General features: G+C 45.2%; 1 protein-coding gene across 4 annotated transcripts in view; it reads left to right on the top strand.

Moving 5' to 3' along the window:
• The window catches only part of TMCC3 (transmembrane and coiled-coil domain family 3), a 218,976-nt gene that overhangs the window by 182,834 nt on the left and 14,109 nt on the right, over nt 1-22,033 (top strand). The window contains exon 1 of one of the 4 annotated variants that reach the window (XM_032874232.1): nt 2,823-2,891. The exons of 2 other annotated variants lie outside the window; for them this stretch is intronic. In XM_032874232.1, coding sequence (XP_032730123.1) covers nt 2,823-2,891 — 69 coding nt within the window. Of the gene's footprint in view, nt 1-2,822; nt 2,892-16,453; nt 16,545-22,033 lie in introns of those variants that run through there. One more of the 4 variants, XM_032874237.1, reaches the window with a different exon arrangement.

The following is a 22,033-nucleotide window of genomic DNA, read 5'->3' as shown; positions in this document are numbered from 1 at the left end:
AAAGTGATTGTGAGAACCTGAGGCCCTAGATTACGGTTCCCTGGGTATGAACAGCTCTCTCGGTAGATGGAGTAGGACAGTTCTGAGTGAGGCATTGCAGTGATGAGATGCTCTTCGTAATTCGTAACCTCTTATGCCTTCATGGTCTAGTTAGGGGTGTGTGTGTGTTTCAAAGTAATGTTTAAATTGAAAGAATTACTTCTTAGACATCTTCTGACCCACACTGCGTGCATCTCCTAGCATCTGAGAGATAACAGTATGGATCAGGAGCTATGTGCTCTGGGGATGCTGCTGCTGTTGCCCCAGATGCCAGATGCTGGATGCCAGCTAATCTGGCTGTCCACCTGCCTCTATTGTGCTTCCTACTGGCAGCAAGATGGGAGAGGATCTTTCACACACACAGAATATGAGGTGAATCTATTCAGAGTCTGGGAAGTTCACGTCTATTCAAGACAGCAGTAGGAGGTATCCTGGGTCTGTAGGTCAGTGAGAGTTGAAATCTTAGAGGCTGGCTAAGAGGGATGGCCAGGTATATTGTGAGTTTATTTATTTATTTTTATTTTTTATTTTTTAAAAATTTATTTATTTATTTATTTGACAGAGAGACAGCAAGAGAGAACACAAGCAGGGGGAGCGGGCGGGGGAGAAGCAGGCTTCGCGCTGCAGGGCTCGATCACAGGATCCTGGGATCATGACCTGAGCCGAAGGCAGACGCTTAACTGACTGAGACACGCAGGTGCCCTATATTGTAAGTTTAAGGGGAGCCATCCAGAGTCCACACAGTCTGGGAGCATCAAGAACCTCAGGTTAGATTTGGTGTGTTGAGGAGTGGGTACTTGCTCTGTGCCATCACTCAGGGACCAGAGTGCCCACTCAAACTGGTCATGCTTGAGGCAGGCCACATGCGGTCAGGTGGAAGACAGGAATCAGGTTCTGAAAACGATAGCCCTGAATTGAATCATTCCCTGTGTTTAATCAAAATTATTAAATGAGCCAGCTACTAGAGAGCTGGGAGGTGGTTGTCACCTGTCCCTGCTGAGCAGGGAGCCTAATGCAAGACTTGATCCCAGGACCCTGAGATCATGACCTGAGCCACCCAGGCTCCGAGGCCTGATTTTTTCATGTGACTTATGGCAATTCAAATATTTGCAAATCTGTTCATGCAAGGGAGGTCAAAAGGGATTTAAAGAGAAATGACTGACAGCAGGAAAGCTTGTAATCTGTTGCAGGGTTATAATGTGAAGCAATATATGATCACAGTATATGATCACAGAAGGGCAGGAAAAAATATGAAATATCTTGTGTCTGGTATGACAGCAGGTCCTTCTTTGATTTTTCTAGGAGGAATTTCCTCAGATGAGATCAGAGTCTCAAAAAGATTAATTTATTTGCCCAAGGTCATATAGCTACTAAATGGCAGTGGGGATTTGATCAGATCTGCCTGACCTTTCAAGTCCCTGCGTAGCCCCCTCAGTAAGTTGCCCCCAGGCACTGTCGTCGTGGGCTCCAGTTTTCAGCCCTTTCCTCCCTTGGGGCTCATCTGGACACCTGTAGTTCCTTGGACGTCCCACAGGAGCTCCAAATCCATCCCCATCTGAAGTGGAATCCTACTCTACTCCCATGTCCTCCTCCTGCCTCTCCCCAGTTTTCTGTCTTGTGAATGATCTTATCGGCCACCATTAGGAATGAAAGAGACATGGGGTTTTCCTTGACTCTCCCTTATAATCCCCACATCCACTTTGGGGCACATCTTTTTGACGCTGCCTCCTTGGTGTCCCTCGAGCACACTCTCCTTCCCAGTACTGCCCTGCCCAGCGTCCGCAAACTCTCGCCCTAGAGTCAGCCCTACAGCAGGCACCAGTGTGTTCCCGCCAGACTGCTCCCTCACAGGGACCGGTCTGACCCGGGGATCTGGGCATCCTAATCCCGTTAGCAGCTGCCACGCGTGGCCTGTGGGGTGAAATGCAGACCCCCTAGCACGATTGCGTGGGAACCTTCCAGGTCTGATCCCCGTCATCGGCCGCTCAGTTCTGCCTTCCTCACCTGGCGCTGAGTCCCCCGGGTCCTCATCTGCTGTCCGGCTGACCAGTTCAGAACTTGCTTTACCTGAAGCACCTTCTGAGTGACAAGTCTCTTCCTGCCTTGTCTCATTCTCATCCCTTCCCCCCAGCCCTCCTCCCTGCCCCCGGGGCTGGACTCCAGGCTGTCCTGTCCTCAGAGGCTGCCATTGTTTCTCTGGCTGTGCCCCCTTGCAACACTAGCACGCCTCACTGTGCCTGACACTCAGAGGCACCAGGGAGTGTCTGCCTCGTGAATGAGGCCACAGAGCAAAGAGTCTCCCGACTCTCTCACTTCTTCTGAGCCAATGCCTTTCCCGAGGCGTTGGGATCATTTCCCACTCGCTCTGCCATCATTCATGTTGGTGTTTCCTGTGCTCAGTTCACTGCTCTGCCCGGACTCTGCCTGACCAAAGTTTGTTGAGTTGAGCCCATTTCCTCAAACCAGGAGTGCCAGACTGAGTGTCTTCTGGGGTCCCTTGGCCATCCCAGAGTTGTGGGATAACAGGCCTCCCTTCCAGTCTGCACCCTCCCCCCCCCCATAGAGAGCGTCTCGCGGCAGCACAGAGAGCCCATTGGGGCAGCGCCGGGTCCCACACGGTGTCTGATGGCCGGCCGCTGTGCTGCTCACCGTGCTGGGCGTGGAGAATCTCGGAGGCAAACACGGGAATGCCCAGAGATATGCAGGCGGTATCTCCAGAGTCTGGGCTGAGTCACAGGGTAGGTGCTGTCGAAAGACACAGCCTGCCCGCCCTGCCGACTCAGATGCCTCTCGGGCAGGAAGGCACGCTGGTCGCGGTCCGGGTCTGCCCTCTCGCCTGTTGTGCGGTTTTGGTAAGTCCCTTCACCTGCTTTCCCCTTTCAGCCGCCTGTGTAACTATGTGTTGTAGAGCTTTGTGGTCATTCAGAGTTGATGAGGTACTTAAGAGAAATATAGATTATTTTTGTGCTTGCCCCAAGTCCTCCCTCATCGCCCCATGGGTTTCTAGGTATTTAAATGGCCTAAACTCCTGAACCACCAAAGCTTGTAATGCTGGGTCCTTTAAAAATGTCCATGCAGCTTGTGGGATTTAAGAGGTGAGCAAATACTTGGGTTGGAGCGGTACCAGCTCCTGGCTGGAAACTGAGCTGGCTCTCTGCCCGCTTCCCAGACACCGGGGAGGTAATCCCGGAGCTAAACAGGCGGAAATGGGTCTGACCTTGTACTCTAACCCCGAGTCCTCTCACAAGTGGATCTCCTTGAAACCTCCCTTTCCTGGAAACTTGGGACTGGGTAAAACAGACTGTGTGGGACAGTGTCAGCCACTGTCTCTCCACCATGAGGCGGACAGGCGTGGTGGCCGTCCCCCCGCCACGGCAGGGCTGGGAGAGGAAGCAGCAGTGGGGGAAGTGGACATCTGTATCACCCAGGGCCCCTCTTGCCGTCCAGGGACACCGCCCCGTGGTGATGGAGGCAGGGCTCCCCGGTGGCCAGTGTTCTGTTTTGCCCTGCCCCTGGTAGCTGCCTGATCTCCTGGGAATGTCTGTTCAGTTTGTGACTGTGTGTGTGTGTGTGTGTGTGTGCCTGTGCCATGGACTGTTTCTGTGCATCAGTACAAAACACATACAGTCTTTCTTCCATTTCCTGGACCTGACAGTACTTGAACACATTTATTCAAGTAATTTGTTTCCAGTGAGTTTGGCATCAGAGGTTGATCTAGAATATTGCAAAGGTGGGCTTACTCTTGGTAATGATTCCCAGTCTTTAGAAACAAATTATTGAGGATGAAAGAGAGGCATGGCAAATGGAATTTTCTGGTTATCATTAGATTTTTTGCATCTTGGAGATTAAATTTCTGTTACTAAAAAAAAAAAAAATGGAGGGCCTGTTGTTCTAACAACAAACCATCTTAGTAGCCTCCCAGCATTGTGAGTGCAGTGGTTGTATACCGTTTGGGTTGGAAAGAAAGGGGAATATTGCTTCCCAAACCACTGGAGAACTGGTTATAAAACTACCACTGTCTTCTGTGAGGGACTCTTCAGAAGGAAGGGGTCTTTTCTTGCTGCTGGTCGACAAGACTTTTCTGGAGAAGCCTTCTCAATGTGGGCAGGCCCCTCCTAGCTCTTCTTCCTCCCGGTTCCCATCCTGCAGCTGGCCCAGGTGGAGTGGGTTCCTCCAGTGCAAACGAGGGTGGTTTGCAGGCTGCCTGGGGGTTCATCTGTAGGATGAGGAAAACTGGGGGCTCTCACTGTTTTGACTACATCCTTTACCACTCCTGGATGTGACCCAGAAAGGCCAAGTCAGTCCCCACTGGAGTGGCCCAGAGGCCTTTAAGTCCAGATCACAAGTTAAGTCGGGTCCTCAGATTTAGACATTAACCAAGAATGAAGTACAGAGCCAGACAGACCAGTGGGATTAAAAGATAGATGTTACTCATCATGTAACTTAAACATATGTACACACAGTGTTTATTACACTGTGTATCTTATTCTATGGTGTTTATTTTTAAATGTTTGTAAATTGTAAAATGCTACACCCAAAAGATATTTCATTTAAAAAATAACATGAAACATTCCTGCACCTAAAACCCTGGGTAAGAAGTTGAACTTGACCCTATGACTTTTCCCCGATTGCATGTCCCTCCATCACAAGCCTCCCCTCCTCCAAGAGGTCATTCTGTCTTAAGGTGTGTAACCATTCCCTTGCTTTTGCTTTGTCATTTCACCACATGTGTGTTTATAGCCAAATAGGAGTTTGCCTGCGTTTGATCTTTAGAAAGAGGAATTCATACTTCATGTGGTTTTCTTTGACTCATTTGTTTAGAAAAGATTTACGTTTTAATTCTTGTAGCTATGGTTCCTCTCATTCCACTATACAAAAGCACCCAGCACATACATACATACATATATATATATATATATGTATATATGTATATATGTATATATTCTATTGCCTGTAGACCTTTGGGTTATTTCTGGGTTGTGGTGGTGGTTTTCTGTTGTGAACCTTGCTGCTATGAATGTGTTTAATACACTTCTTTAACATGGGCACTTGTTCCTAGAAATGGAATTTCTGGGTCTCTAGGTGTGTGCCAAATGATTTTTAGTGTTTTGAGAATTTGTAAACATTTAAAAAATATCTTGTAATTTGATTTCAGCATTGCTTTGTTTAAATTCTGGAACCCTCAAAAAATGAAGTAGTAGTAGTCATATCCTTTTTTGGATCCCGAGAAACTTTAACCTTGAAGAGATAGGCCTTCTCAAAGGGCAAACCCAGACTTTAAAATCTGAGAATTACAAATACAAGAGTCTGGCCCTTAGGAGCCACATGCTCTGTACGCAATCAATCACCAGATAGTCTTTCTGTAAGACTCTATTTGACTTATCATCCTGAATACTTAGGCCACTTAGTTTGCTATTTTTTTAAAAATATATATATTATTTGCTATTATTACTAAAATCATAGGGCCTAAGAGGGGACAAGGAAGTATCTGGAGTGTGCTAATGAAATTTTAAAGGTATTTGCATATTAGTCTCACTTGGAGGGGAGGGTATAAGCACCAGGAACTTTGTTAAAGATCTGAAAATAACAAAATGAGTAAAAACAAACTCTACCAAAAAAAGAATATAAAACAGAATGTATTTCTGCCCCCAGATTCCCAACCCTATTCTCCAGAGGTAACTACCGTTCACAGTTCCTGAGATATTCTTCTGGAAATTTCCATATGAGTAGAGTACACTTTATTTATATAAACCCCAACACTGTACCTCTATTAAAGCACAAATGAGTGTGTGTAGACATAGATCTTCATCTTGCTTTCCTGCCTTAACAGTTCAGCTTGGATAGCTTTCCATGAGGGCCCATTCATATTCACTTCCCTGTTAGCAGCTGCATTGTTTTCCATTGTACTAGAATTTTCTTAGGTGGTTCCCCATTGATAGGTATCTGTGTTGGTTCTTAAACAGGAAATAGATGATGGCAGTCGTGGTCATGGTGATGCAAGGAAAATGTCCTGTTAGGAGCAGCAAAGAATAGGAAAAGAGGCAAAGACCTGTAAATATTGGATATCACTTCTGTTCTTTAAATCTCTTGAATTTTTTTTATTTTTTATTTTTTTTTTTTTGCCTATTGTCATCCTTTGGAGAACTGTATGGAAACGAAAGGGCTAGGTTCTTTCCTCCATGCCCTTCCTTCCTTGTGGTCATGGTGGTGGAAGAGGTTGTTTCCGATGGAAAGGAATGTATTTACAAGTTACTGCCTGAAGGACTGGGGGACTCCAGCAATGTTCCCCCCACCCCCCAGCTGTAGTGCAGTCAGCACCCTATTGCAACAGGAGGGCTTTACCCAATTAGCAAATATTTTTTAAAGATTTTACTTATTTTTTAGAGAGTATGCAAGCAGGAGGAGGGGCGTAGGGAGGGAGAGAAACTGAAGCAGACTCCCTGCTGAGTGCAGAGCCTGACGAGGGACTCAACTGAATTGAAAGACCCGTATATCACGACCTGAGCCAAAACCAAGAGTCTGACACTCATTGGACTGAGCCACCCAGGCGCCCCCTGATGAGCAGCTTTTCTTATGCTAATTCATCTCTTTTGGACATTGAGGGTTCTCACTGTACATAACTTACCATCGCATTAATATTTCTCTAGCAGTTTATTTGCAAATAATAGCTTGCCTGTGCAAGCACCATTTCTTTCCATTTCTCCCTGGTTGGCTGAGCCAGCTCCTGCGATAAAGGCTGGAAGTGTCAGATCCTGCTTCCACAGACTGCTTGCAACTAGTGCATGGACAGATGACTCAGTCCTGACCAAAGGGACCTAAGGGGAAATCTGCTGGGGAGTTTCTGGAAAATGTTTCCTCCCTAATAAAATGTGAAAGAAAAAGCAGTAAACTTGTCTGCCACCAGAAATTGTCTACATGTGATTCTTAGAACCACAGTATCTCTTTCACCTCCGTGAGAGAATAGGCAGATGTCCTAGGGGTAGTGGAAGGAAAAAAGGGAAAAAGCCTGGGTCTTTGATAACATATTCAAGCTGCCAAAATTAGCCCTTTCATCTGATCTTTTCAGTTAGTGAGCTCAGAAGGGCCCTTATTATTGAACTTCTTTTGTTCAGTTAGTGAAATTAACATCCCTGATAGGGATTTCACCCATTGGAATAATATCAAAGTATAAGACAACTCTTATTATAAGAAGCTGAGTGCCTACTATGTTCAAAGGACATCGTGAGGCTCCAGGACTACAACAAAGGGGGGGGTAGAATAAGTTATAATATGAGGTGATGAGGGAGTTATTGCTGCTGGGAGAAACCCAGAGCAGCAGGAGTTCTGAGAGAGCACTGATGCTTAGACTGGAGGTGACAGGAAGTGACTTTGTGTGGAAAGGTTAACATGAGCCAGATGGAGGGAACCCCATGGTTTTGGTAGATAAAAAGTTGGGGATGGCAGTCGAGGAAGCCTGAGGGTTTAGAACAAACACAGGCTGTGACCTCAGACCTGAGTTGGTACTCTGGCTCATCACCCACCGGTTTGTGACCTTGTTAAAGTCCTTGACTTCCTTGATACTCTTCATGATAGACTAAACATAACCAGTAGAACCTGGGCGAGCACTGGAGACAAAATATGTCTGATAACCTGTCCTGCCGAGAGGCGGGCACTGAGTAGATAGAGGTGGGAGGGGTGCTGAGACCATGCGTGGGGGGAGCTCGTGAGGAAAGGGGAGGTGAGCTGGTAGAAACAATGTGGACATGTCTTTTTGACTTGGTCAGAGTTCACCTGGATCAGGCCAGTTGGTCTATAGGCATCAGTGTGCAAATACAAGTGCCAGGTTTGGGTCAAGACGTAGAGGGCCTTGATTGCCAGTGGAACGAATGGAGACCATATCCTGTAGACAGCCCATGTGCTGCCGCAGGGAGGGACAGCCTGAGACGGTTAAGATGCTGTGGGAGGTGGTTGTAGTGGTCTGGGGTGAGGCATTAAAGACCCATGCCTGGCAGGGATCCAGCTTAGGAGTTGGAGAGATGATCCAGAAAGAAAGAGAATTGAGTGATGTGAGACAAGGGGGAGGAAAGAAAATTAACAAGGAGTCCTAGAGACTGAAGGCCTGGGGTGCATGGGTGGCTCAGTTGTTACTCGTCTGCCTTCAGCTTAGGTCATGATCCCAGGGCCCTGGGATCGAGCCCCACCTGGGCTGCTTGCTCAGCAGGAAGCCTGCTTCTCCCTCTCTCACTCCCCCTGCTGTGTTCCATCTCTTGCTGTGTGTCTGTCTCTCTGATAAACAAATAAAATCTTAAAAAAAAAAAAAAAAAAAGACCGAATGCCAGACCGAATGCCTGTCAGTTGCTTAGTGTGAAATTCAGAGTAGACTTTGTAATAAATGCAGATAATTTAATCCCCAGGTTGGGACAAGAGTACTTGGTAAGGTTTAGTGAGATTTTTGATGAAAGATGTTATGTAAGTGGAAAATAAATGATGGTGCCCAAATCTGCTTGTCACTTAATTTTGCCTACTTATGTTTGTCACTTTCCCACTGTTTATATATAAAGTTTTGTTCTTCTGAAAAATATGCCTGTTAATAAGATAAACATACCCTTGCCTCTGAGACGGGACTGAGCACTTGGAGTCAGTCCTGTAATGTGAAGTGTACAGTCACTGATCGTCGAGCACACGTTGATCCAGGATGAAAAGCAGTCGGGCATTTTGTCTCTGGCACAGGGATTGTGGTACTTAGGGCTACATATTTACATTGCCTGATTAATAGAATGTCAGTCCTAACCACAGCTGAAGTAATGAATGACATCAGAAGCCTCATCAAGTACAGCCGTCAAAGACATTTCAGGTCATCAAAAATTCAGGGAAGTATCTTGGGCTGAATGAGGTTTCATCCTGTTCTCAGTTAGTGATTATTGAACAGATGGTTCTTTAACATTCTGAGACTCTAAGTAAGGTAGTTGGGCTCAGTTGAATTAATGAAGTACGCCACACTGGAACACTCTTACATCCTTAGCAGCCCTTGGAGTCTTTGTTAAGGCCATCAGCTTTCCCAGTGTTGGGCACAAAGAAAACCTCCTCATTCAGATATCTTAGGGAACCAGCCAGGCTTGAGTAAAGTCTCTCAGGAAAGGCATTCTTCCGACTGAGCAATAAAGTAAGGTTTCCAACTGTAATTGTGCACATAGGCAGTTCTGTCCTAAGCTCAGAACAGGTGTCCTGTCTGAGAGTTCTTGTGGTCTCATTGGGAAGTCAGGCCTCTGGGCCAGATACGGACTCAGGATTTGGTTCATTACAGTAGCCAGCGAAGAGAAGAAAAGTGTCTGGCATTGGAACTTTCCAAGGTAGCTTTCTTTTCTTTCTTTCTTTCTTTTTTTTTTTTTTTAAGATTTTATTTATTTATTTGACAGATCACAAGTAAGCAGAGAGGCAGACAGAGAGAGTGGGGGAAGCAGGCTCCCCACTGAGCAGAGAGCCCGATGCAGGGCTCGATCCCAGGACCCTGAGATCATGACCTGAGCCAAAGGCAGAGGCTTTAACCCACTGAGCCACACAGGCGCCCAGTAGCTTTCTTTTCTTCACGTGCCTTTTTTCCCCCCTTTACTAACCTGATTTGGATTTAAAATTTTTTTCAGGTGGAATTTGAGCCATAATAGATCTACAGTGTGGTTAGATATAATGTGCTTTCCTACAGGCAGAAAAATCTGGGATATTTTCCAACTATGCCTTAGAGTGAGCAGAATGTAATTTCCGCAAACACGGAAGGATTTCACTTTTCAATCCGTAAATAAAAGACAAAAGGAATCCTAGCCTTCAGGGAAGTCAACTTTAGCTCCTGCCTTTTCTTTCATTTTAGGTAAAAATTTTATCCTTTGTAATCCGTGGAGCCCTCTGACAAAGCACCAGGACCGCAATCAGTGGAATGCGTTCAGCCTCTCATGTCTCCAGAAGAGGGAGGAGTAGAGATGGCATGAATTATGTCATGTATTTGTGAGGCAAAATGCCTAGTTTCTCATCATGGAGTGGATATTATCATTTTAGATGAGAACTAAGCTGTCCTTAGCCTCAAATGATTTTTTTATTTTTAAATAGTGGGTTTGCTTGTAGGATCTCTGCATCTCACACAGAGGCCCACTTAGTGTTGGTCTGTGATGCAGGGTGAGTGTGTGGGAATATACTGACCAATCCTACAGATTAATGGAGCCTTCCTATGTCCCTGTGTACACAGCACTTGAATTGTATCCGAAATCCCTATGTCCGGTATAACCACATTTCTGTGTTTTTAAGAAGTTAGGAATCTAAACAGTGTCTGTATTTAAGGGAGGGTTTTATGGGTGATTTTCTTCCCCCTAACTTTTTGATATCTCCAAATCTCTATTTCTCAGTATATATTTTAAGGATTTTATTTATTAGAGAAAGCATGTGTGGCATTCACACAAGGGGAGGGGCAGAGGGAGAGGGACAGGCAGACTCCGTGCTGAGCACGGAGCCCAATGGAAGCCTCAATCCCAAGACCTTGAGATCAGGACCTAAGCCAAAACCAAGAGTCAGACACTCAACCAACTGAGCCACTCAGCTGCCCCTATTTCTTAATATTTTTATAATTTAAAAAAATCCCCACTTACTTTTAAAACCCTGGCTTCCCCTGGTCTACTCGGTCAAGTGTCCAGTCTTGTGTGGCCTGCAGAGCCAGCTGTAGGCTGTGTTCTTTCTCGTGCCTCTGCCTTTCAGAAATACTTGCCCTGACTTCTTTTTTGTCCTAGTCCTCAACTGTACCCTGATTTAGAACAACCCATTCAGTCCTTCTAAATTCCAGACACCTCAAGAAACCCTATTTGTTTCCCAAATATTCTACTTTTTGCCTCTGTGGGCACATTGTGTTCCTTGCTTGGTTCTTTTGGGTGATTTTTGAGTCTCCTCTTCTGTGTCCAAACCGAGTATCATCCTCTTCAGAGCTGTTTCACTGAAGGCTTCGGGTGACTTATTCCGTTTTATTCCTTACGGTACTTACTACATTCTTCTGTAGTGGTGTGGTTCTGTGTGTCTTCCTTGCCCAAGCAGGAGCTCCTGGGGCTGAGTTTGTCATATTCACCTTTCTTTCTTTCTTTTTTTTTTTAAAGATTATATTTATTTATTTGACAGACAGAGCACAAGCAGGAAGAGTGGCAGGCAGAGGGAGAGAGAGAAGCAGGCTCCCCGCTGAGCAAGGAGCCTGATGCGAGACTCGATCCCAGGACCCTGGGATCATGACCTGAGCCTAAGGCAGACGCTTAACAACTGAGCCACCCAGGCGTCCCCATATTCACCTTTGTGACTCAGGTACTTTAAGCATACCGCCCAGCTTACAGAAGATACCCAGAAAAACATTTTTTGAGTGGAAAATACGTATTTGGGGGGCTTGGTCTGGAACTTAAATGGATCAGTTCCATTAACTATCAGTTCCATTAACCTAAATTAGTCAATTCCATTAACTATCATAAAAACATTTGGCTTAAGTAAATGAATAAGCTCTAATTGTACTTTGTGTGCTTTTAGTTAAATTTGAGAAACATTGGCATTCTAAATAACCATTATGTAATGAACCAGGGCATTTGCAATCTGCATTGGCAGTGGGGTTTTGGATGTTGCTGCAGTTTGCAGAATTTAGGATTAAATATCTTTGCATCTAAATCTGGTATGTTTCATTATGCCCCAGATATTAGTCCTTTGCTAGTATGCCACACAGATTCCTGGGCTTTCTCTTTGTTTTGTGCATTTGCATTTTATTTTTTACCTTTCTGAGGGATAACTTGTGGTAAAGTGCACGCATCAGAAATGTCCACCTGGATGATTTTTACTTGGGTGTGCGCGGCCTAGCTGCCACCTGCCTCAGCACTGTTGGCCCGCTAGCGCTCCCTGGTGCTCCATTGTCCTGAGGTCCCCGACTCACCACCTAGGGTCAGGAAGAAACTATGCCTGTGTTCTGTCATAGTTCAGACCTGGTCATATGGAGGAGACCAGTCAACGGGGAGGCAGTCTTGGGATAGAAATCTGCGATCAGCAAGACTTAAAAATGTTGGCCCTTAAATGATAAGGATGTCAATTATCTAAAGATTTCAAAAACACATCACTGTTAGTACCAATTAAATGAGGTGAAATTTATTCTTTTATGAGAACCAGTTCTTAAAGGAGAAGGAAGGGGAAAGTTTTAACGAGAGCATGTGCTTTTTATGACTTCTGCAGTTTCCACGCGTGGCCTTGATCGTTGGCTGTTCCCAGGTGTAGTCATTTTAGAGCCTTGAGGAAAAGCACAGAGCTTTTCTTTAGAATGAGAAGTCTTAGGGTAGTGATATGCAATTAATGAATCATTGAACACTACCTCAAAAACTAATGATGTGCTACATGTTGGTTAATTGAATTTAAATTAAAAAAAAAGTCAGGTTTTACTTTGCAAGTAAAATGTTCCTTGATCAGAGCTACCTTACTGCTAAGGAAGTAATGATTCATGGAAAGTTTCATGGGAAGAATGTTGGAGGACAGATTAGTAGATTCAACAGTGGAAAGTTTATTGACCCCACCGGACAGGAAGTAACTATAGAACATTCTTCAGTACATTAGAGCCTCCTTAAATACAATTATCAAGCACAGAAACATGTGGGTTGTCTTTTTCCTAATTATAAAGCACTGTTTTTCAAATAGGATCGAGTCTCATTTATTGGTCATGCCAGTGAGTTTAATGCATAACAACTATCATATTTTTATATGGAAAAGTAGAAGGAAGAGTACAGCAAATACCCAACTGCCTTATCCAGATTTAACAATTAAAGTTTTTGAATTTACTTTATGTAGTGTATATGCAATCCGTTTCAGAATAAGTCATCTGCAGACGTCAGGGTACTTTGTTTCTGACGTGTGTACAAAAAGAAGTTTTTCTACATTCTAAAATTAACATACCCTAACAAGATTAATTATTTCCTAATATGCAGTGGTCCAAAAAAATGAGCTAACTCTATTTTTTTAAAAATATGCTTGTAGTTGGGTTGCATGTAGCAAAGATAAGTATTATTTCATAAAACTTGTTTCAGTTACATATGTGTATATATGCACACATATATGTATGTGTGTACTGATCAATACATATTCTTAGTGTGGGTCTCCTTCAGAATTTGGAACTAGGGCTTTATAGCAGTAATAAAGCAATATGGAGAAGTCGGTTATGTAAATAAGTGTTCACTGCTCAATGATACTCCTAATTCTGTTCTGAGTGTCATATGGCATCTAGAAAGAGTGAGTACTTTGAGTAACCTAAAAATCCAGCAAGGAAGATAAAACAAGTAGGGTCCCTCTCAACAGTCTTAATAAGAGACAGAGTGGATCGGAAAGGAGCGGAAGTAAGATGGGCAGGAGTCGGTGGAAGAAATCTTGCAGAGATGTAGGATTTGAATCTGGCAGAGGACTAGGAAAGGGTATGCCCAGAAGGGAATGACGTAAGTACTGGGGAGGAAAGGTGGTGCAGAGATGTGTTCAGTGCATTGCGGTGCTGAGGCCCATCGGGGAAGTGGTAGAAGGACGGAGGGAGACTGAGGGTAATTGGAATAGGAAACATTACTCAGGGACTGAGTACCAGCAGGAGGAAGAACCCAGTTCCTTTGTTAAAGGAAGAGCCATTGTACAGCTTGTCCCGTGCTCTCACTGGAGGCAAGCAGAAGTGGAGAAGGTGAGTGGAACGGCTCTCCATCCCCGTGCAATGTGTTTAAACTCTTGCCCTTTGTCTGGATGAGGAAGTGGGGTTGTGGGGTCAGGAAGGTGGATCTGGGGATAGCAGGGAAGGCTCGATCTAGGGAGCAATTATTAGGCAAAGAAGTCAGAGGATTTGGTGACAGCATGAGTCAGGCGTGGAGAGAGAACCTGGATAAAATCATATCGTGATGCCATTGAGAGAGTTCATGGAATTCACTCTAGCCTGGTTTGAAAACGCACGTATCTGTAAAAACAAGCTTCCATGACCTAACGCTCTCAAGAATTAGTTTAGGAGGCTTCTTGCAGGAAGGAGCAAGTTACAATCATTAGATAACTTTTTCTAATACAGTTTTTCCTTATTTTGCTTAAAGCCTTGGGGAATTGTTAGACATCTCCCTTTAGAGCCTGAATTTAGGGTCCTCCTTTCATCAAAGTAACAACATAGGAGATGATGATCCCTATATAAAAACTTAAGGACCAGATACTGAGATTTTAAATTTTAGTCATTTGAGGTCTTGCACCTTTTCAGAAGTTGGATTTAGTCCCTCAAATACTAGATGTTCTGCTTTTGGGTAAATGGGCATCTTTTGGAAAAGTTCTCTTTATTGTTCAGTTCAGGCTCATTGAAACTGCATTCTGAAGGGGCCTCCTGTTTGTTTTGAGACTCTGCTTGTCTTTGCTCCTCCTGCCTTTCCCCTGCAGGGCACACATGTGCACACAAGCAGATTCCATAAAGCGGGGTGGTGAGGGAATTATCATCTTCCACTGGAAAAGCTTAATCATGGTGACAGCCATACTGTGGCTCTTGGCTTTGGACTTTCTGAAGTTCCCACTCACTTGGGGTACATCGTGTTGGACAAACGATAGCCTGCACTTAGAGCACCTAATTCTGCACAAGGCCCCCTGTTCCAAGCCCTTCACAATTATTCATTCATTTAATCATCATGACTGCCCTCTGAAGTAGGTACTGCTGTCCCCACTTTACAGATGAGGAAACTGAGGCATCGAACAAGCAATTTGCCTGTGATGATACATTTGATATGGCAGAACTGAGATTTGAACCTATACAGTCTGGCTCTGAATCCTCTTTTAACCACTAACGTGTGCTACCCCTGGGATATCATTAACCTCTGTTCAGGACACGTGGCTTTGGAACTGGGGCTTTCCTGGGCATCTCCGTGGGCTGGTTGCTTGCAAGTGTTTTGAGTAGGCCCTAGAAGGCTGTGCCCTCTGTTTGGAAAGAACTGTCAACCCAGATAGAGGCCTGGGAGCTTAGAAGGATCATGGGGTGGTGTTTATCTTAAAAATCACAATCCACAGTTCAGTTTATTTCTTTCTAGTGATTTTTTTTCCCAGATTATAAAACAGTGTGTTCCTAGAGGACTGTCCTCTATCCGAAATACAGATCTTGAGTGCTTTTAAACTGCTGTGGCTCTGGGAGGAAGAAGCCTGCTCTTACCTTTGTCTTGGTAGCCGAGCCTCTAATGATCATCCGCCTACCAGGGCTTCAGCCAGAAGGGGGACTGGATGTGCAGGCCTGTTTCACTGGCACTGAGAATCATCATTAGTGGTTGAAACAGAAGCAGCCGACATGTTTTATTCAGGATATCTTGGGGTTTACGCTAGTTTCTTTTCTGACTTATTAATGTGAAATTGGGAACATCTCCAGTAATTGCCCTGTGGCCCCAGGAACTGCCTAAATCTGTTTGTTCGTATTTGCTCTTCTGGTTGCTCGCCCATACGTGTTTTCACTGAGCAATATTTAATGGACACACAGTGGTTTAAGTAAAGTAAATGTTAGGGGTTGTCAGGGTGTGGGAAACTAGGAAAGGGTCTGGCATATCACATTGGGCTCCCGGTGGAAGGTGGGATGCCCACTCAGACCTTGGAGCCCTCTGGACTCCACGCTCCGCTGCTCGCTGGCTTTGTGACCGCAGACAAGCCACTTGGCTTTTTCCATCTGTAAAGTAGGAGTCATTAATCTTGTATTCTTGAAAAGGAAAACTAAATAATGTATGTGAAGCATGTAGAAAATTATACAATGCTTAAGTCTTTAACTGGTAGCATCTCTTTTAAAAATTAATTTGTACTATTTTGCCAAGATCCTGCCCTCTCTCAAACCATTCTTTTTGAGGCCTGCGTTTGTCCTTTAAAAGAAATCATTGCCTTCTCAGACTTTGGAGTGTAAAAGGACTCCTTTATTTTGGGGTTCACCTTCTATCATGATTTCCTAGGGAACAGGGAACTACACTTGTTCCTGTTGCTGGTGCTGTAGATCTGTTATTTTTTCCAGTTTCTCGTGTAATGCGGAGCAAGCCTGCACACATCCTTAGGCCATCACAAATAATGGACTGTTGTGTTAAAGGAAGCAGGCACGTGGTCTCAGCAACAGTTAGGACAGTGACCACAGGGAAACTGTCACTTAGGAAGGGACTAGTACACCTGCATGTTCTGTACATCGCGGATCTTAATATTTGTCTTTTGTTAATTGGTCACTTGTATTCCCTTTGGAGGAACACACCATGCAACACATCAGTTTTTGAATATTTGATCTTTGGCATGAATCATGGGCCATTAACCGCCTGCCGTCCAGTCTGTCTGGAAGATAATCCTGGATAACCAGGTTTTCCTTGATCTCATCGATAACAGCTGAGAGACTGTGAACACCTGGGACACCTGGCTGCCACAGCTGGCCGTTTGTCTGCCGTTGATTGAGCAATAGAAACTAAGGTCCTATTGAGGAAGGAACGTGGGACAGGACACAGGTGGCTTCTTAGACATCGCGTCCCTTTGAGGCTGCGGTACATTGGGGTGCAGAATGTTCTACAGATGCTTGGGTACGTAGCCAAGTAAGCACAGTTAAAGGGGTAAAGGCAAATTTTGTGGAGAGCGAAAAGGAAGCAATCGGTTCTCGCTGGGCATGAGAGTGGGGGTAGCTTTGTGGAAGAGGCCATGTCTGAACTGGTCCTTGAAAGGTGAATTAGGGTGGAGGCATGCGAGGCCACACTAGGTGAGGAACTAGCAGACATTTAACACGCTGAAACAGGCAAGTGTACGGAGCATTCAGGGGCTCATTGGAGTAATGGAATAAGATACAGGCCAAAAGCTGAGAGTCTGGTACAAGTCCTGGTTCCTGAGTAGCTATAACCACAACTTATTTGATGCCTCCCCATTCAGTCTCTAAAGCACACCTATGGACACCTACTTCGTGGCCCCACAGGAGTTAAATGAGTGGATATAAAGCTCCAGCCTCACGCTGGTACCTCGTGCGTAGATGTGCTCAAATAGCATTGTGGACATACCTCCTGGAATATGGCTAAGACAGGGTCCCGATCAGAGAATTCCACACTTGGTCTTCGCCAAAAGGCCGAGAAGTGATAGAGAGTTCTAAATTCTTTGCTAAGGATTTCACTCTTTAGGGAATTTTTTTAATTATTATTTTTTATTTTTTAAATAGGCTTCATCCCCAACATGGGCCTTGAACTCATGACCCTGAGATCGAGAGTTACATGCCCGACTGACTGAGCCAGCCAGGCACCCCTAGTCTAGGGAATTTTTTAATGTTTTCAGAAGGAACCCAAGACATCTGTTTATCTTTTAAAAACATAGTTTTATTTAGCCCAAGGCAGTCAGTTTTAATACTGCTTGGCCTCATTTGAAGCCTAACACAACTTCTGCACAAAAAATGAATGTGTTTTTCATGGGCATTGAAATTTTTTTCCTTGACTATGATGGTATTTATAATTTTGTAGAACGAAAGGGGAATTTTTATTTCTAATTGCTGTTTGGTGATAATACCCCTGGCTTACATTAGAAAAAATAAAATTGTATAAAGGAAATAAGTTCCATATTGCAGAAGGGAAAGAAACTAAGAAAGGTCAGTTTTTTCTATTTCAAAATTAAGTATATTATTTCTAAGCCCTGTCTGATGGCTAATTGCATTCTGATCTATTTATAACAAAACTGATACTGCAGATTATCAGTACATATGCAGTTGGTGTTTTTTTTGTTTTTTTTTTTTTTTTAATAATACCCTCAAAATTTAACCCTGACCCTCAGAGAATAACAACGATGAGGCTTCGGTTTGCTTTGGGAATGTACTTTGGGGCCCGAGTATCAAGTTCTGTTTCCTGGCTCAGTCTTATTAAGCAACTTTTTGAAGGATATGAGCCAAACTGTGACCTTCAGTGTGGCTTTCTCTGGGTGCCCTGGCAGTGCAGGACAGAAGTAGCTCTGCCAGTTTTTGAGCTGGGTTTGTCTGACCACATTCCCCCTCTTATGTATGGGAGTGAGAGCGTAGCCTTCACAGCCAGGCAGAATGATGTACCGTGGTTTCTATAGAGTAAGGGCTGCCTACCTCTTTCTCCTAAGGGGAAATAAGGCAGATGGGAAATAGAGTAACAATAATATTCCCCCCCCAAAAAAAAATTTAAAAAGGAATGCAAGGCTAATCACCAGGTCTAACAGTTACTCATTTGGTTCTGAGCTTCCTAGCACCCAAGGCACAAAGGGAAACATGATTGTTGTCTGATGGACACCCCTCTCGTGTTGACTATTATCTTCACTTTATGTATTTGTCTAAGAAGCTGTACTGTAGTAGACAAATTACTTTCCCTTGTAGGAACAATTACTTTTCCTGGGGAAGGTACCTTAATGAACAGAATGTGGATTGAAATGAACGTCTCTCGGGTTCATCGTCAAGCTGCTGTTTTTTTTTCAACGGGCATTAAGCCAAGTGAGATTTGCAAGGATTCTCTCAGGGCTAAGAGTCTGACTTCTGTTGCAGGTCAGTCCCCTCGTGTGAAGTTAGTTATTGTCATATGTGTCTGAGAGAGTGCTGAGAAGTCCTCCTTGGCCTCGTTTGGATAGGAGATGCCAAAAGACTGCAAGACAGTGCTGGCTCAGGGTTATCATTTGGAAACGTAGATTAAGCGCACGTTCTTCCCAAGAACCCCCACCCTCTGCCTTCTGGGGATGAGAGAGGCAGTGAGTAAAGGCCATTCATCTTGTTCACTGGCTAACGGCTTGCACACCCATCTTTCACTCCTCCTTCAGAGCTGCCTCTCCTCTCTTGGTTCCTGGCATGGTTCTCCTGGTGTATCATGTGAAATTTCCACCTCTCCTCCAGCTCTCAAGGCAAGCGCTCGATTCTCTTCCCAGGGCAGGTTTTAGGGATACACGCTGCCAGAAACTGGTGCAGAATAACTCCCGTGGGGGGAAGGGTTCCATCCTGCACCCCGGGAGTGGGCAGTTCAGTGCCCAGGGGTACTCACATCCCTCAGTTTCTTCTAAGTGTAGGAACTAAAAGCCACAGTAATGTTTATTCTGCATTTAGTCCTAAAATTGGGGTTTCCTGCCTCCCTTTCTTTAGATTGCAGAATCCCACGTGTCCCCACCAGAAGGAACTGTGAGCCCTTCCTTCCAGAAGGCTGTAGAGACTCTACTGTAGAGGGGAGAGGTAGGAGGTAGGGGCTCACTTCCTTTTCCCAAACTTGCCTGTCTTTGAGGTACGGATGATGCCCAGAGAACTCCTTTCTCCTGGAAATAGCCCCCTTTTGGTGTCGCTTGCCACGCCTGTACAGTCCCTACCACAGGGAACCGTGGCTGTCCTTTACCTGCTGTCGGTATTGGGCGTACCTTGCCCAGTTTTCATTCCCCTAGCCTTCTCCACCCAGCCTTCCCCCCACTTTCATTTAATTCTTCTGTAGATTAAATGACATCCAGTAAATCTTTACCAGGTCCGACTCATTTCGTAAGGGATGAGTTTGTATTAATCAAAAGTGTGAGTTAGAAGCTATTTTGAAGATACCTACATTTTCGAGTGCATGTAACTCAAAGTAGGTTACCATTGCTGCCTGGTAGAGGCTTAATGAGAAGCTAATTATTTCTAATTACAGTATCAAGTGTTTGTGAGTGCTTGAAGATGCTTGAAAAATTTGTTTTTGAGAGCCTTAAACACTTCGTCTAATCGCCTTCCGTCTGTTAATTCGCAGCGTCTGGATAAAGGGTTGGGCCAGTGAAGGGTCCTGTGCTCCTGCCCCTGCTCCCAACCATCGTTCATCCTGGAGCAATGAGAAAAATGTTGCCTGCAGGCCAGAGCTAGAACTTGTGATGCTGCCGAGTTTCTTTTGTCATTGATGCCAAGAGAAGAGGAGGCAGAGGAAAAATTAAAGCTCTGTGATAAAACCAGTGACTTAGTTCCTGTCCTGGACGCCATGAACTTTAGAGAAGTTCAGTCCTTTTCCTGATTAGGTCGTACTGACGCACGCTCCTTTCAAGCTCACGGCATACTCTTGTGAGACCTGAACTACAGAAGGGAGTGTTCTTTGTCTAAACTAATTAGAACAAATATTTTATGAAGACACTTGACCAGCAAAATATCCTTTGGGGCACTGTATGGAGGGCGTTAAGGGTTTTCGTGTGTCGCAGGTAGTGGGAGGCAAAGTGACATTCTGCTAAGCTCCAGGCCTTGACTATTCCATGTTGGAATCCACGTGAATGTGTTTACTGGGTCATGATTAGGGTGCTTGGCAGGCCTCCAGACTTACTTCTCCAGGGCTGGTTAGCTCATTTAGCGCGGAAACGAGGTGTTGAGTGCTAGGGCCCGGGGGCTGCTTGGGCTTCCCTGGGTTCCATGTTTCTTGAGTGACGTGATACTTTGTGAGCCCACGTCCGGTTACCACAGAGCTGCAGGAGGGAAGATGGCTTAGCAGTGTCGTCTGGATTCCTAGCAGCAAAGTGAGAGGCAAAGCTCACATGTTTTTGTTAGAGCATAAAAAAGGTATCCCCGTGCTGGCCAGCACCTTATTCTCTCAGCCGAATCACTCGGCCTAGGGATAGGCTTTTCTCCAGGCAGATTCCTGGCTCATCTGCTGAGTGCCTTTCCCCACATGCCCCCAGAACTGAACCCCTCAGTCGCTAGGGCCTCACATGTGGCTTGCCTCTCCTACACAGGTCTCTCAGCTCCCTTCTCTGGTTTTTGCCTTGTTTCTCTCATTCTCTTTCTTGTCTTAGTGACTGTCCGTGCTTGCATGTGATTGCGAGAAAAGCAGTGATTTCAAGTTTAGCCTGCAGGAGGAGAGTGCTGGCTAAAACAAACACAGAGTGTTCCCACAAGTCTGGGTCACCTGCAGAACCATGGAAGGGATGCCGCGGAATGGGTTCTCACACAGTTGGCCGAGCTTATCTTAGAACGTCTTTCATATTTCATACATCGGAGTTAAGCCCCAGCTAAGTTATTATCTATGGAGGACCTCAAGAAACATATATATTCTTATTTTTTTTGGAAGATTTAATTTATGTATTTAACAGAGAGAGCGAGCACGGGTAGGCAGAGGGGTAGGCAGAGGGAGAGGGAGAACCGGGCTTTTTGCTGAGCAGGGAGCCCAGTGCGGGGCTCGATCCTAGCATTCCGGGATCGTGACCTGAACCGAAGGCAGACCCACTGGGCCAACCAAGTGCCCCACATATATATATATATATATTCTTTATAAACCTTGCTTTTCTTATCAGATAGGATTAGCATGAAGAATGTATGAATACTAAAACTATGTAGCACAATGCGTGACTCATCTCCCAAGTACTCCGTCATTGGAGACAGTCAGCCTAGGTTTCAGTCCTTACTTGACCGTTCACTAGTGTGTGCACTTGGGAACTTCCCTGGGCCTAGTCTTCTCATTTGTAAATTGCTTCTCTGCCGTGTATGGCCCTTGAGATCTGCTAATCCCAGTGCAGTGAGCAGGGGAATCTGTAGGTGTCTCTGCTGCTGGGAGTCTAGGCCCCAGCAAATGATTCGCCGAGTCCCTGGCCCGGCCCTGGCCACTGGCAACATTGCAGAAGGTCGGGAGGCCCCCCACACAGCCAGGGGCCCTCGGCTCAATGTCAGCCATCTTGTTAGTATGCGCGAGAAAGGAACCTTTTCTTTTTTCCCTTTTTTCCTTTTTTTTTTTTTTTTTAAGCCACCGAGATTTCATCATTATTCCTACAACAAAGCCTCGCACATTCTGATTGGCATTGCCACATTAGCAGCCCTACCTCAGGACTTGAAGTTAGATTCTGCCTGAAGTGAGTGAGAGTCCAGAACGTCAGCCGTGTGGGCCCAGACACCCGGCCACAGGGACTTGTGGGTGCCTCAGGATACTTGTAGCTCCTCTCAGGGCCTCGGAAGCACCCTCATGCGTGCTGGGACATAGCTGTTAACCTGGGAACTGACAGCGGTTTGAAGGACCTGGCGCTTTCCTCATACGACCAAGCTCCAGCAGCTTTTGTTAACGCCAGAGGTTCCTTGTAA

The sequence above is a fragment of the Lontra canadensis genome, unplaced genomic scaffold (genome assembly GCF_010015895.1).
Source record: "Lontra canadensis isolate GAN:19392208 unplaced genomic scaffold, GSC_riverotter_1.0 scaffold52, whole genome shotgun sequence".
In the NCBI taxonomy this organism is placed as follows: domain Eukaryota; kingdom Metazoa; phylum Chordata; class Mammalia; order Carnivora; family Mustelidae; genus Lontra; species Lontra canadensis.
This window is presented reverse-complemented; position numbering and strand designations above follow the sequence as displayed.